The sequence below is a fragment of the Leptosomus discolor genome, chromosome 17 (assembly GCF_034619465.1).
Source record: "Leptosomus discolor isolate bLepDis1 chromosome 17, bLepDis1.hap2, whole genome shotgun sequence".
Taxonomy (NCBI): Eukaryota; Metazoa; Chordata; class Aves; order Leptosomiformes; family Leptosomidae; genus Leptosomus; species Leptosomus discolor.
Genome location: NC_141407.1, coordinates 11,669,001 through 11,685,010, shown reverse-complemented (window position 1 = coordinate 11,685,010; position 16,010 = coordinate 11,669,001). Strand labels below are relative to the sequence as shown.

Sequence of the window (16,010 nt, the reverse complement as noted above, 5' to 3'; positions counted from 1 at the left end):
GGTGGGAGACTTAACTGGTCCTCCTGAAAACCTCTGGCCTGTTCCCCTAGGGAAGTTGAACAGGAAGGTATCCAACAACTGAAGTGTGACTTGCTTCAGGTGGGGACAATGAGGCTTTTGGCAAAGGGAAGGTATAGGCACCATTGATTTTCTCCCATTTTCGATTTGAAATGAAGGAAGATTTGTGTGTTTCAGCTAATAAACCAGAAAATCCAAGCGAGTAAGCAGCTGCAGTCCAGCCAGAAATTTGTTGCTGTCTTGGAGTACATTTTAGCCATTGGGAACCTTTTAAATGAAAAGGCTGGAAAAGAGAAGGCTAAAGGATTTCGATTGTCGTCTTTGACCAAAGTAAGTAAATATTTTTCTTGTCAGTAAATCATCGTGTTATAAGGTATGTTAGCCATTAATATTAACTCAGTTTTGCCCTGCATCTGGGGAAAGGCAATCATTTTTTAATGAGCAGCTAACATTTTAACATCTGCTCTTGGTTACACTAGAAACAAAATCCTGTTTAACAATGTATTCTTTAATGTGTGTTGTAACAAGATGCATTTCCCCATTTTAGACAGCAGCACTGTCTAGATGGGGGCATTGTGTTGTTGAACACACTGTTTCTAATGAGGTAGAACATTAAAATGCTGACTGCCCTGATATTAAGTTCCCCCAGCTCAAAGAGGCGTCTGAGCTGCAGGCCCCTGGTCAGATGCAAGTTTAGATAAATAGTATTTTGTAGTTTTGTGCAGAGCACTGTTGTATGGATCCTCTTCATTCCACTGTGGTCAGAGGCTGTAACTGCAGCATTTCTTCCATGGTAGCTGCACTTTTATGGCACTGGAGTAATTTCTTTGTGCTTCATTTTACTCCAATGCAAAAGTCTTTTGCAACAAGTGGCACAATGGCATTTTAAGGTAAAGTTTCAAAAGTATAATATAAATAAATTGCTAAATTGAAAGGGAGTGAAATTTGCCTGCAATGGTTTTAAACCCCTCAATCATTGCTTGATGATTGAATAGGGCAACAAGGTGGCAGTCGTGATCTTTACTCTTCTCTGACAGAGATCTGCTGTAGAAGAAGCATCATCTGGCTCTTAGTTCTCTAACTGTCTCCTCAGTGACCTACCACTTGTGTGACATTAGGCTGTTTTCCATTAGTTCTAAAGAAACTGCTGTCCCCTCTTCGTCAGAATTTGCTGTCAGAAAATGCTGCTGCTGAGCACGGGGTTTTTCTCCCCTCCTCCTCCTCCCCACAGTGCCAGAGCATCATAGTCTTTTCCTAAAAAGTAAGAAATAGATACAAATTTCCTAAGCTGCCTTGTACCTTTAACACTATTGTAAGATTATAGCTGATCTGTAAATAGAAGAAGAATTTTTGTTTTGTTTTTGTAAGTTGTCTTTCCCATCTGGAGACTTTAATATATGAGTGAGTGATTTATAACTCTAGTGACAATTCTGAGACACAACTTGCTTTTTTTTTTTTTTTTAATATATGTATAATGGTCGTAATACTACATCTATCATAATGAAAAATGCCTACAAAATCATTTTCTGCCACAGAGCATCTTCTCAAATTCAATTAAGGAACTTCACTATCTTTGTGAACACAGCACACTGCTTTTAACTGGAATGGAACAATGACTGTGTTTGGAGGTCCAAAATCAGTTGCAATCAATTAAGATACCTTAAGTTAAAAAAGACCCATGTGAATAAGAAAACACGAAAGAACAAGGAAGGTCAACGGATATGAAAGTGTAAAGCCGCTCTTAATCAAGAATGTCTGTGAAATGGCAGACTGAAAAGGAGAAGTTTAATTTAATTGTTTTCTATTCTTGTCAAATTTACCTGGGAGCTATCAACATCCCTGCTGTTCTTTTTTTTTTTTTTTTTTTTTTAAAGTATAATAGCTCAGTCTGTCAATTATTGCTCTATTGCTCTATTCTATTTGCAGTTACCTCTGTTGCGGGGTAAAGAGAGGACATTCACCTTGCTTCACGCCCTTGTGGAACAGATCTTCTTACATGAGCCTGATCTAGTCAAATTTTCTCAGGAGTTGACAGAATTTGAAGCTGTTCCTGATGGTAAGAGGCGGGAGGGGTGGAAAAAATCAACAAATAAAAAATGAAGTCCTTCAGCTTCTGTGGCAACTCCCATCCTCACAAAATGAATGACACTTATTAGCACATTTTTCCCCTCTCTTTTCCTTTCCAGCTTCCATGAAGGGCCTCAGTGCTGAAGTTGATGGTATGTAAATGTGGTTTCTAAATTCAGAGATTGATTTTCATACATTGTGCAGTCGTTTGGAACAGGTTTTCATTGCACTTCTGTAGTTTGTAAAGAGAGGTAAAGGTTCAAAACATTGAGGTGTTGCTATGGTGATACTTAACCTGCTATGTTACTGTGAAGATTTTAAAAAAAGAAATATTAAAGTGTGTCCAGGTGGTTTAGAAATATAAAAAATATACTGAAAATTGTGTTTATCATAAAATAATATTGAGTGATACAAGTGCTCTGTCAAAGTTACGGCTGTAGCAGTCTCTGGCATCAGGCAGTGCAGCAGCAGCCAGCTTCCTATCGCCCAGTTCTGAAGTTCAAGAACTTCTTTGGACCAAACTGGTCTCCTTGTCTAGAAAGGAGTCCAACACTTGTGAAGTCGATAGGAGGGAACAGAATAAGGTTGTTCAAGTCTAAGATACAATTTGAGATACATTTACAACTTACCATTGAACAGTATCATAAGGTGACCAGTGAATTGAATGGATTTTAGATTGAACCTTTTGAGAGCTGATAAAGAAGATGTATGAGTAGATGAAAATTACTTATATTATGTTGAAAGTTTATAAAAATCTGTCTTTTGAAAATGTGGGATGGGTGTTGGCTGTAACTACAGACCAATATATCCTATTTCAGCCTTTGATAAAACACACCAATGATAGCTGCTCTCAGCTTTCAGTTTGAAAAACCCTTGTGCCTGTTCTGCTGGGCTTTGGAAGTCAGCCAGGCATGTAGCTCGAGGCTGCTGAAGTGTGTTTTCATTATCTTCCAAGAAATTCCAATCAACTTTTAAGGAGACATAAGTAACTAAAAATAACACTATCTACCTTCAGTCACTTGTGTTCTTCAGGGACAATGTCAGTAGCAATTCAAAATCACTAAATATTTTAAAGACAGTTTTGGAAAGTCATGGGTAAAGTGGTACAATGGGCATGGTACCAGAAACTGTGGTGGATCATGTGCTCTGGAGGAGATAATCTGGCCTCTTCCCTCCGTGGATTCCTGATGGGCCCAGCGTAGTCACTCTTATCTTCCGAGTCCCATTCACCAGGGCAAAGAGGGAAAGAAATCAAATGCCACTGGATTGGCCTTTTTTATATCCTGGGGCTCGTCTGCTGCAAGTATTGCATGAGTACAAGGAGAGAAAGGTTTTAGACTGCAGCCTGGGTCAGCTCAGGACCAAGCCCCTGGCGCCAAGGCTGTATCCTCTTCTCCCCCCGTTTCACACTGTGAGAGCTCCCACAGTAGCAGTCCGAGGTAGTGCTTAGTGCCGACTGACAAGATTTCATACGGTTACATCAAGTAGAATTTTTTGTTCTTTTATCTTTAAAGGAACCCTGACGTAGGTTTGAAGAATGTTATTTTCATTGCTAATCCCAATGCTCAAAGCTAGGAAAGGTCAGATTTACAGCTGCTGCATAACCATTCTATCAACCTCTTCATTATTCTGCAGTTGCTGTGATGTGATCACATACTATTTTTTTTTCCGTAAGACCCATGCCTCTTTCAGGATTTTTATTTCAAAACAGAAAGTTAATATTCCTAGGAATATTAGATAGACCCATATTCTCCTAAATTTTCCATGTGTTCTGAATTAGACATTTGCAGTCCTGTGGACACGACAGCATGCTGGTGAGATTTCTCATTTTCTTTCTCTTTTGTTAGTTTTAAAAAAAGAATTGGAAAATGTTGTTCAGTGCAGGCGGATTATTAAGCCCAAGACAATCAAGGCAACACCCCAGGAGTCACAGTTCTGCAAGGAACTAAAGGTAACATTATCACAACCTTATTGTGGGCTGGAGGTAAGTAACCTGCTTAGTTTGTGCTGAGATCTGCCCTGACAAGGGAGTCAGGTGCATTTGAGGGGAAGTGGCCTTTTATTCCCCCCTGACAGTGTCTCATACCGTAAGCTGCAGCATGGAAAGGGCTTTTCAGAGTTTCTGCATCTCCTGCTTTTGCTTCATAGGCAAATAGGCTGGAGTGAATGAGGAACAGCTAGACCCATGTTTGCCCATGATAAGCACTTTGAAATAATAGCAATTTTAGAGCATATATGAATTTGTAATAATTTCCTCAGTCCTCAGACAGAAGGGAAAAGAGTATAGAGACTCGTAGAAACATTTAGGTTGGAAAAGACCTTTAAGATCATAGAGTCCAACTGTAAACCTAATGCTGCCAAGTCCACACTAAACCATGCCCCCAGGTGCCACATCTACACGTCTTAAATATCTCTAGTGATGGTGATTCCACCACTTCCCTGGGCAGCCTGTTCCAATGCTTGACAACACTTTTGGTGAAGAAATTTTTCCTAACACCCAATCTAAACCTCCTCTGGCGCAACTTGAAGCTGCTTCCCCTCATTCTATCGCTTGTTTCTTGGGAAAAGAGACCATCCAAGAACCACCATCCAAGGGCATGCCTAAATTATGAGTACGGGTTGATCCAAAATGATTCTGCCCATGCTAGTGGCAGAACAAGATGGGCTGGAGTGGTGGCTGAGCAGGCTGTAGGGAGCCCAGTTCTGGCCAGGAGTCAGCAGAGCCAAATACAGGGCTGATTAGCTCAGGTACAGAGAAGTTAATTCACTCTCAAGAGCACTGTTGTGCTAGTTGTGAACAACGCTACTTCCAGTGGAAGCGTTCCCCACTCTGTGGTGTGGACATTAATCTCTGCTGTCCTGGATATCTTTGTGCTGCGCTTCACCGGGTGCTGTCAGCATCTGCTCAAACCATATGTTTCCTTCTCCCTTGGAACAGCTCAACAGTGTGCTGCTTCAATACATGTTAAGATGTTGAAAATGTGTATGTTACAAAGGAACCATGATTAAGAAATTTTATTTAAACAGTTAAGTATCTAAGGCCCTGTTCCCGCCTTCTTAAGAACTAGCAACTGAAGTGTTTGCTTCACATGTAAAAGGATTAGAGCATGCCAAATGTGAATGGAGATTGTGACCTTATGATGCTAATCTAGTTCTGCCAGTTTTAATAGATTTAGGTTGTGTCATTGGATGACACAGTAAAGAATTCTCTAACATCGATTTTTTTTTTTTTTTTTTTTTTTTTTTTGGCATTAATGGCTTAATATTGGCAAGGAAATGTGTGCAGTTGATGTATGCCTGTCTTTTGTGAAATGTGAAATTTTTGTGACATGAAAATTTTGACTTGAATTATTTTGTTTTCACTGCTGTTTAATTCCTGCTTTAATATTATGCTGCTATACCAAATTAAGAAGTTTTATTGTATTACAGGATTTAATTCAGAAATATGAAGGGGAGCTATCCCAGCTGTCAAAAAGATGTGACGAAATGAAGAAGCTTTACAGCAACATACTGGTACACATAATATTAAAATGCAATGAAAATAGATCTATATTTCTTTTTTTTAAAAAAAAGGGATGGGGTGGAGAAAGAAGTGCAAGGAGTTCCCATACTTGCACATGCTTTATAGTTAACAGTGTCCATAGAAACTGAAAAAAAAAGAAAAAAAAAAATCACATCTAACAGTGGTGGAAAGTTTCGAATGAAAATCTAGCTTTTATTTTTCTTGAGGACTTACAGCCCACTTTTTAGAGGGTCTGAGGCCCAAATATCAAAAAGAAATTTAGGTGCTCAGCAACTTTACAAATTCAATGAGTTTAACTGTTTAATGTTTTCAACATGTTACAGAAAACATGTTAGGCAAACCCATGTTTTCTCGTTCCTACCAGCAATCGTTTCTTTGTCTGGTAGGCAGCAGCAAGTCTTCTGTTACTTGGACTGAGGGTTTTTTCCTAGTGACGAGCTTATAGTCCAGGGCACTGATTTAGATACTGTTATTCGAGTGAGAGGGAGACTGAGATAGAGATGTTAGTAGTAGCACAGATCTAAAAATGAGCAGAGCAGAAAGGAAGCTCCACGGGAAGAAGATTTCTGATAAAGAAACTGTCTGTTCTTGTTTGTTCCTATTATATTCACCCACACTTGCACTGGAGAAGTACCTAATTTTCTCAATCATTTTTTCCTCTGAACAGAAGCATCCCATCTAGGTCCAATACACTAGAAAATGGTTTTGGGGTCAGAGGGTCACACCAGAAGGAATGATAAAAGCTACACGCTGCAATTTTTAACAACATAGCATGTAGATTCCTCGTTTAGTGCAATGTTCTTGGAGTGTGATAGAAATTCAGGAGGTCTCTGCTGTGGTAACAGTGTTCTCCAGCAGAATAGTCACACTAGGAAGTTTTAAGGAAAGAGATTTGATGAAATGCAGTGCTAGTCTCTGAAACTTCACAGCTTTAAGTGGTGGTGTTGGTTTTAACTTGGGATTTTTTCCCCCTTTTTTATGTGGGGGAGGGATTAGAAGCAGTGAAGTTTTATGATAGGCAAATGTTTCACAGAAGGCGCAGCCAAGAAGACCTTTGGGGACCTATCTGAACGGCCATTGAAGGTTAGCAACATGTTTGACCAAAGAAATTTAATTAGTAATGTTTTACTAAAAGCAATATTGTAACAACGTGCAAGGTGTCTCTTGCAGCTTTTCACAAATGGGAAAAATGCCTCAGTGTAGGGTAGCAAGCCAAATTTGGATGTGTAGCTCACAGAGGAAAAACTCTGTCCCAAGCCTTCAAAAATGTTGAAGGACTGGGCTAAAGCAAGAAGAAGAAAAGCTGGAAAAAATAGTATAAATGAGAGAATTAACAATTGGGTTACATAAGTGGAAATGATTGAAAAGTATCCACCAAATTTAAAAGTAGAGAGATTTGTGCTGTTAAATGTTTGGGCGGACACTTCTTGCGTGGGGTATGGAAGAAATCTGGCCCATTTTACCTGAAAGTCACTTTCAGGAGGAGTTAGTGTCTGCGGCCGGTCCTGCTTGCAGAGCCAAGTCATGCCCAGTGAGTGCTGGATGCGCCCTCCTGCGTGTGCATACTCTGTCACACTCCTTCTGCACAGACAGTGTTCCTCTTCAGCCGTGTGCATTCATCACACGTGCTCATGCGATGCTGTGCTACAGAGAAACGTGTGAGGCTTTTTGCTTTCCTTTCTTGTACTGGAAACTTTCATCTGAGACTTTTGTTTTGTTTTGTTCTTTTGCATCGGAAGAGGATTTTATTTTCCACATAGCCAGAAGTTTTCTCAAGTTTTAATCCAGCTGCTTTTTGCCCTCCCTTCCCTGTTATCCTCTAAAGTTAGGCATTTGATATATTTCTCTCCTTTAGAATGGATTTTTTTTTTCTTCTGAATAATGTTATTTCTAGGCAGACCTTTTTGCATATTTAGAAAGCAGCAAATATGTAAAGCAAATATAAAATAAGATGGGTGATCAAAGACCAGGCTATCATCTCAACAGCACTAGGAAGGAATAGTCCAGCTTACCTGAGGGAATATCTGATCTGGAAATGGGTTGTAGGTAGCCATGGAAATCATGTTGCACGTAAAACAAAAATCCACAGGCCTACCTTTATGATTTTAAATTCTGCTTATAAAATCAATAATGACCTTGGCATGTGACACTTCTATGGAATGAACAATCAATCGGGGATAACTGCCTGTGGTATAGCTGTGGGCTATCAACTTCTCACAGATGGTCATTAGCTCCAGGAAATGCCTCTCTCATTACTGTTTAACTGATGCTACACCGTGGGTGAGTGGCGGGGTGTGCCAAAGATCAACGGCTTGGAGCACCCAGGAGGTGCAATTAGGAACACAACAGGCAAAACTATTAATCAGGTGTCACTGGATAATGTTAATGTTTTTGTGACTGGATTATATGTGAGTAGTTTCTTTTACTGTGTTTCTGATTTCCAGAGCATGTTAGACGATGTCCCGGTGAACACGTTTAGATCATGTCCAAACCTTTATGTGCATTTCAGTTGCGATCTGAAATACGACTTCATTGCTGCTCAGCCTTGGGAGAGCCGTATCCCCCAATTACAGAGTAGCTCTCAATTACAACCAAGATAAGAACTTGTAGCACCAAAAGATGCCTTTTTAAACTTTTTGATGAAGCCTTTGGAGCATATTCTCTAGATTTGTTCTGCTCAATTAGAAAACCATTACAGGCAGAGTTATGTTCTTTTACTCATTGATCCCATTAAGGGGGAATCTTTGAAAATGATGACAAACCTCTTGAATTAAACCTTAGCAACAGATTTAATATGAAAAATCCTTTCCTATCCTAGAACTGGGGAACATATCTGGAAGTGATTTTAGTTAATGCAGGAATCGCTCTCCTAGTACTGAACTTTGTCGTATGACTGCCTTTCACCTCTTGTTTTATAGCAGAACAGACACGATGCCAATATTGTTTCTATCCTTTTTAAAAACTTTTAATCTATTCACCTTTTTCAGGTAAAGGAAAGTAGAGAACAGGAAAATGGCTCTTTGATAAATTACATTTTCTCCCCAAAATGTCAGATATCCTATGAATATTTTTGTCTGTTTGCAAAATAAAATGGCAGAAAAGGAAAACTTTTTGGCTTGAACATGCTGCTACCATGCCCACTGTGGAACAGAAACCATTTCCCTTTTATGAACGGGTTCATCTAACAACTGCAGAAGCTTCATGATTTACTGATTTTTCTTCTCTTCAGCTGGAGATCTATAGTCCAGCCAGAGAGACTGGGTTATACAGGTTACTGAGGTAATTCAGTGACAATTCCTGGGGCCACTTTTACTTAGGATGTTTTGGATCTCATCTTACTGGAGATTTTAGTCAGCTCTAAGTTTTCTAATTATTGCTATCATTATTATTGAAGGCATTTAACTTTTCTCTTGCTCGTTTAATTTTATTAAGATCCTGGACATGGTTTAGATTACTTGACTGTGCTAATGTTCAATATTCTGTTCTTTCAAATTTACAGGTAAAATTTGGGGAGCCGCAAGACCTAGACTCTCAGGAGCTGTTTGGATGGATATCTTCATTCATTAGTGAGTTTAGGAAGGCCTGTGCTGAAGTCATGCCATAAGGACAACACAAATCTGATAAAGAGGTGAGGGAAAGAGAAGTCCAGGAAACAATGTTTAAGTTAATTTGTTTGAAAGTTTCTCTACTAATAAGTTGCACATAGACAGTATATAGTCTGTACAGCAGTATACCTTGATTTTAAGAGATTTAAAATGTGCAATTTGCAAATGGTATTTGACCTGTAGGATCACAGATCACTTAGGAGCCTCTCCCTCATTTTTTCTGATGTACATGTTTTTGTACTTTGAGATGCCTGTGTATGTAGAAAGGAGACATTTTTGACATGTTATAATTTCTCTTTTTAATCTTTTTCTTTGATACCCAGTCTTCTGGCTGAGTTTTAATTATTACTTTCAATTAATAAGTTCCTGTATTGTGATCTAATTTTTAATTATTTTTGCTGTAGTGTTCTAAATAATACTCTACAAGTTTTATAATGAAATGGGGAGCTGTTACCCACAGAGGAGAATATTTAGCAAAAATTCTTGTTTGTCTTTCTGCTATTAAAGCATTGCAGCTTTAGTATGTAACAGAGAAAGTGTCTGGCTGGGTGCTCTCTTTTTTTTTTTTTTTTTTTCCCAAAGTAGTACAATACAATAGTGCTTTTTATGGCTAATGTAATGTATTCAAGTAAAATACTATAGAAGTCAATCGATATGTGAGATTTGCATTGGCAGGAAGAGAAAAATATCAGAGAAGCAAATAAAAATGTGTCATGAGGCATCTAAGTAATGGATACCGGAGGTAATTTTCAATGGTTTTCAAAAGAGAAAATAATTCTGTTGCATTTGTTGGCTCTTACATATTTTTAATTAGAATAATTATCTGGAGCTCAAATATACGAGAAGAAAAGAAGGCCTATAAATGCAAAGACAAAATGGATGTGTTTAACATTGAAAGCAGAAAATAGCTCTAAAAGGTCGCTGATAAAATTTGTCATTTTCTCTACCAGTTTTGCAAACAATGTTGTTTGAGAAATAGTGTATTACCTCACTCACTTTAGGTCTGACTGCCCAGGTCTCGCAGTGTTTGGGCTTTGATAGTAACGCTGAACACTCTCCCTGACTTCAATGCTAAAAGGAGTTAGGGCTAACCACCTGAAAGGATTACGTGCATTTATGTCTAAAAATTACATTCTCACAACCCTGGGGAACCTGCTTTAGCAGAGGGTTGGACTAGATGATCTCCAGAGGTCCCTTCCAACCCCTGCCATCCTGTCATTCTGTGATCTTCCAGGCACCTACTTATCCTGTATGGAAACTATCCTGTGTGAAGTAGAGGATGCCTGAACTAGAGCTCTGCATTGCAGCAGCAAAGTGTCTGGTGTGTCCCCTCAGCTTTGTACCGCCAGTGTTGCTGCCATCCGTGAGCTCTTGCATGTCTGCACTAACGAAGTGCATCATTTTGGCTTCTCAACAGTCTTGTCAGGACTATGCTTCCAGTTAAGAACATGCAGTCATATTTCTCAGAGTCAAAAGGAATAAAAATAAAAAACTAGCAAAATTAGGACCCCTGATACTTGTTTTGCAGAAAATTTTTTACAGAAGCAAATAAAGGGATTTAATTTTATGGAAAACATGTTGTCTATATTTGCCTCAAGTCAGCAATGGAGCAGCGACATCTGGTTGACCCTGAAGTCAGTGACATCTGTCTATGTATCGGGAGCTACAGCTTACATCACTTATTTCTGATTGAAAGAGGAACACTAGATTCCTTTTTAATTTCTTGCATCTCTATACCACCACGCCTTGTACAGTGCATGTACGTGCACTGTAAACAACACTTGCAGATTTTGATGTGTGTCATTACTGCTCCAGAATCTGAACAATCTTCATTTATATGTGAATCATGTAAGATAATCCTGAATACAAGTGCCATTTCCATGGTATCAAGATCCCTGCATCCCTGAACAGCATTCGTGATGGTCATGATAAGTTTCATGTTTTTCTACCATTACCTTAGCTTAGGAGTCCTGGGAAGTCTCTTTTAACTAAGCAGTTCTTTCTGTTTGGGTTTTTTTTTTTTTTTTTTTTCTTTTCATGACTCACTTTTTCCCCCAGTCTTTTTTCCTCTATTATTATATCTAACAGCTTATACTTGTTTTATAGCTCAGCTGGCATGGCTTCTTCCAATTAAAAATATATTCTACACAGTAGTCGATATCTGTGTCTTTATGTGAATATCCTGGAGCATTAATTAAAAAAATTAATATCCAAATACCTTCTTGGCAAGAAGTTCTAGCCCCTTCAGAGAGCACAAAGCTTTCCTATGGGTGGGAGCTTACTGAGGAGACACATTTCAATTTTCTCAAACAAGCTATTTCTTCAATGCCTGCGAATTTCAGAGACCTCCTGGTTTATATGTAAAAATAAATAAATAGACCTTGTTCCCTACCTCATTCTCTTTTCCCAAGTGTTATTTTCCATAGGACTGGGGTTTTCAAGTCTTTCAGAGTCAACTGTATTACTAAGTTTAGTGGTATAAAGAATAATAGTTGCCACACCTCAACATTTATTTGGAATTATATAGACAAGCTCTAAGTCTCCATGTGGATAATGTCCTTGGAATCCTTCATTAGCAGCTGCCAGTTTTATCCTGCAAACCTATAGTCATAAAAGTCAAAGCTTCTGTTTGTGGAAGCTAATACAATCGGGAGCACTCTGACAAGAAGCAACCTGAAAGAACCGTAGCATTTTTATATCTGGGTTATTTGTTTCACTACAAAAACCACAAAGCTGACATTTGGCATATTATGAAATATGAAAGCTTAATGATGGCGTTACATAAGTAGTTCTGCTCAGTAACATCCGTCTCAATATTCAGTCGTGTGAAGTAAGGCTGTGGGTCAAATGCTGTACTGGTTTTTCTTTCATGACAGCTCAGCTGCATAGAGCTGCTTGCTCCAGAAGGAAATAGAGGTGTTTTTTGGGAGTTTATTTCCTTAAAATGCACAATACTGATAGTATGTGCAGTACTTTGGCAAGAACTGGAAAAATAATTTCTGGATCTCATATTAGACGTTAGTTGTCTTCAGCAAAAATATGACTGAGGGAAGCCCCACACTCCGGGGCTGGAGCTCCTGATAGAAATCCCTGACTTTATCCGCCTGCCTGGTGTCTCAGTGTATTCAAACTTGCCCCGAGAAACACTGTAAGAAATGGAGTTCATGTAGACACGGGTCACTGAGTTGACTTGAGCTCCCAGAGGGCCAGTGTTACATCTGTACCAGCACTCACAAGGGTTTTCCAAGAACTCAGTTTGAAATACAAATATCTTACCCTAGAGGCAGAAATTTCCCAGTTTCCTCAAACCAAAAATAGATGTAAAAAGCTGATACTATCCAACAGTAGACTCAGTGGAAAAAAATTCACTTTCAAAACTGAACAATTTTATCCTAGGACAGTGGCTGAAATTTGCTTTCCTGTTTTCCTATTTCTTTCCTATTTGAATCAGCAGAAGAGCAGATGAGAGGCAGGGTACATGAATGAACAGTAAAGCAAAAATAAAAATTGTAGTCCCTTGGAAAGTGTTCTACACATAAAAGCTTTGAAGTCACTTACGAATGCTGGTGTTCTAGTTTGAATTAATGCCTTTCAAATACAAACACCAATTATAGGAGAAAAAAATTGTGTTAGACAAAGTGAATAAAAACATGGGGTCCCTAAAAGGGAACCTGTTGGGCACTCACTGTACAACAGCTAAAGCCTGAAAGTATTCTTAGAAAATACCCACTCCTGTGCTTAAGAAGTTGCTGCTAATGATGACTCAGAAGAACCACAAACAAATTTCAAGCTGCTTGCCTTACAGAAGAATATATTAAAAAATTCAAACCGAGGGGCTGCTTTGATGCAGTGCTGAGGTGCTCTGATTCAAACAGGGACTCAAAAAGCTCTTGGTGAAATCTTTCCCTGCATCACTCACAGAAGTTCTGCTGTGGATATTCATAGAACCAAGATTTCATTCCCTGATTTGAAAGATGTTTTCAGACTGCCAAAATGTTCAACTATTAAGTTTTCTCACCAAACTAAATGCAAATATTCATTTTTCACTGTTGCTGGTCACCACTCAAGTAGAATGTACCCAAAATTGAACTGTCTACTTTATTCCCAGAGTAACAAAGAAAGGGAGAGCTTTTTAATGAAAACTCTAACTCAGACTCATGCGGTTATGAATACTTTGTGCAGATAAGATTTTATTTAGCATTAACTTGAGTATTTAATGTCACAGCATATTACTGCAGCTGACGTGAAACGTCTAAGAAGCAGACTGCGCTTTCTTGGGTATACACTGAAATGATTGCAGGGGTTGCTAAATGTGCTTAAGCCTTACGCTTGCTGCCTGTTTACCCCAGAATGAATTTTGCCCATTGAGAATATTTTAGTCAAGGATGGTCGACAGTGAGTAAGCAACAGAAAACTACAAAGTAGGTGAATATTGCTTTAAGCTTATTTTACAAATAAGGCATTTGAAACAAGAGGTTTCAGATGCAGATTTTAAGTCTCTGGATGCAATTTAAAAATGCTGCAGTGTGTTTTGAAACATAAAGAACTGACACTCTTTTGCTTACACAGGGGTAAATAGCTGGTGACGTATGCTGTGGTGACATCATTTGCTCATAAGCATTGAATTAAAAGAAGAAAATAACCCCAAAGGTTATTGTCCATAAAGATCAAGTACTGATGAACATATTTATACCAAAACTCTTCTTGTAGCTCCTAGAAATGTTCCTGAACAAGCTCGATAGGCCTGAAATGATGTAATTATAAATAGAAATTTGCTTGACTCAATTTCAAACCAGGAACTTTTCTCAGCCAGTAAATAATTCCCAGACAATATCCCAAGTTGCTGTCATTAATGCTGAAATTGAAGTTTGGTGTTTGGAATCTTGCCATTTAAAACAATCTGATGTCTCACTTTGTTGTCAGGAATTAAGCTGATTAGGAAAATTAAAACCAAACAAAATCCTTTTGATTGTGGATTTACTGAACTTGCCCTGCCAAAGGACAACCCGGCTGTGATGACTCTACTCTCCAAGCTGAAGCACAGCTCTGTCTGCATTTAATGAAACAGCCATGCGGAGCCAGCCTGCAGTGCGCCGAGCTGACGGGCGCTCCTCTGGCTCTCACAACTTCTCATTTAGAGGCACTGATTGTACCATATCCATGTGGGTGTGCTGTGCAAAATAGACATTTCAGGGAATGAAATTTAGAAAACAGTTGTGATTCATTCCAATCGCTCCCACCTCTTCCCTTGCAGCTGTGTGAAAACTGTCAAGTGTTATTGAGCTGCGCATAGAACATGACTGTCTCAAGATTGGGACAGTCAGTTGGAAGGAAAAAACCTCAGTTCCGTTCACTATTTCAAGAAATGTTTGTATATTTTTGTATTGAAAACCTGTTAGTTATAATAAACAACCACCATTGGTACAGAGGCCAGAGCTCCCATCTACCTCTCTTCAAGACAAAGCTGTGGGATGAGGAGCTAGGACCCCTAGAGCCTAATTTCTATGAGCATGCTGACTACCTTTGGATTTTGGGTCCAGTTCTGGGGACCAAATGCACAAAAGGTATGCAAAACCAGTGTTTTAGGTGTGTGAATCCTTTCTGTCAATTTGTCTCTCCATTTCTATAAGCCGGAAAGCTGTTCTGACAGTCTCCTCAAAGGGCTGGAATACATGCAAAAAAAGCAGCTTCTGTGTTAAAGCTTTTTAAACTGAATTCTCCGAGACTCGGGTAACTGCTTATTAGCATCCATTTTGATGAAGATATCCTGTAGAAAAATTTTGAGAAGCCACAGAGAAAGCCCAGTGCAATGCAGTGAAAACTTTGTTACCTGCAGACAGAGAACCAATGTTTCAAGCTGAAAATCCCATAGATTGGCATTGGCATAATGGTGAGAAGCAGGACACTGCATGTTAAGAAATTACTTTTGGAATGGAAGTCTCAGAGAAGGACATCCTTGGCAAGTACTTTGACCTTAAAGTGATTACTGAATACTATAAGCTCTTCAGAAGTACTTACTCTTTGGACACTTGTTTTGCCTAGTATTTCTTTTACATATTTTGATAGCTTCATTGGAGAGAGAAAAAAAAAAAAAAAAAAGAGGAGTTTTTAGCAGAATCACAGAATGGTGGAGGCTGGAAGGCACCTCTGGAGGTCATTTAGTCCAGAGCAGGATGCCCAAGACCATGTCCAGTGTGGTTTTGAATATCTCCGATGATGAAGAAGATGGAGATTTCACAATTTGTCAGTGAGATTAACATGTCTAGAAGCTATTAGTGAAGGACCAAAAGAAACACAGAATGTGAGCTCAGGAGCCTCATTTCCTTAAGAAAGCGGGTTAAAAAAATGACAACAGATTGTCACTTGGGAAAGACACCTACCAGCCAAGGGAGAGAAATTGATGAGTTTGATGGACTTGATTCATTAGCTGTGAAATATATGTATTGTTTTCTTCCCTTCATCTTTTTAAAGCACTCCCTATGACTAAGATAGATAATAGACATCTGTTTTTCATGACAGCTTTGCTTGGACAGAATCAGAAAGGTCTGGTTAAAAATTGTTCAGTGGCACGTCCAGGAAATTATTCAAACTTAATGGAAACTTGCTTTTAAAGAAAGACTTGATCTTTTTTCATCCTAGTGGTGGCTGCGTTCATCTATAAGGAGGTCTAGATTACATATGGTTAGTTATACAATGTTGGGGTCCTCTGGGATGAATTTGCTTTCCTTAGAAAGTTTAGAGAGGAACTGAAGGAGGACATCTAACCCAGCTCTCGCAGTGCTGTGTGTTTCCCATGC

At 38.9% G+C, this 16,010-nt stretch overlaps 1 protein-coding gene across 1 annotated transcript in view; it reads left to right on the top strand.

Moving 5' to 3' along the window:
- LOC104350228 (uncharacterized) overlaps window positions 1–9,212 on the top strand; it is a 38,757-nt gene extending 29,545 nt beyond the window's left edge. Inside the window, exons 13-18 of the mRNA XM_086474957.1 lie at window positions 196–348; window positions 1,945–2,074; window positions 2,205–2,237; window positions 3,933–4,036; window positions 5,515–5,598; window positions 9,108–9,212. Of these exons, the coding sequence (XP_086331083.1) occupies window positions 196–348; window positions 1,945–2,074; window positions 2,205–2,237; window positions 3,933–4,036; window positions 5,515–5,598; window positions 9,108–9,212 (609 nt within the window). The remainder of the gene's footprint in view (window positions 1–195; window positions 349–1,944; window positions 2,075–2,204; window positions 2,238–3,932; window positions 4,037–5,514; window positions 5,599–9,107) is intronic.
- Window positions 9,213–16,010: the final 6,798 nt, after the last annotated feature.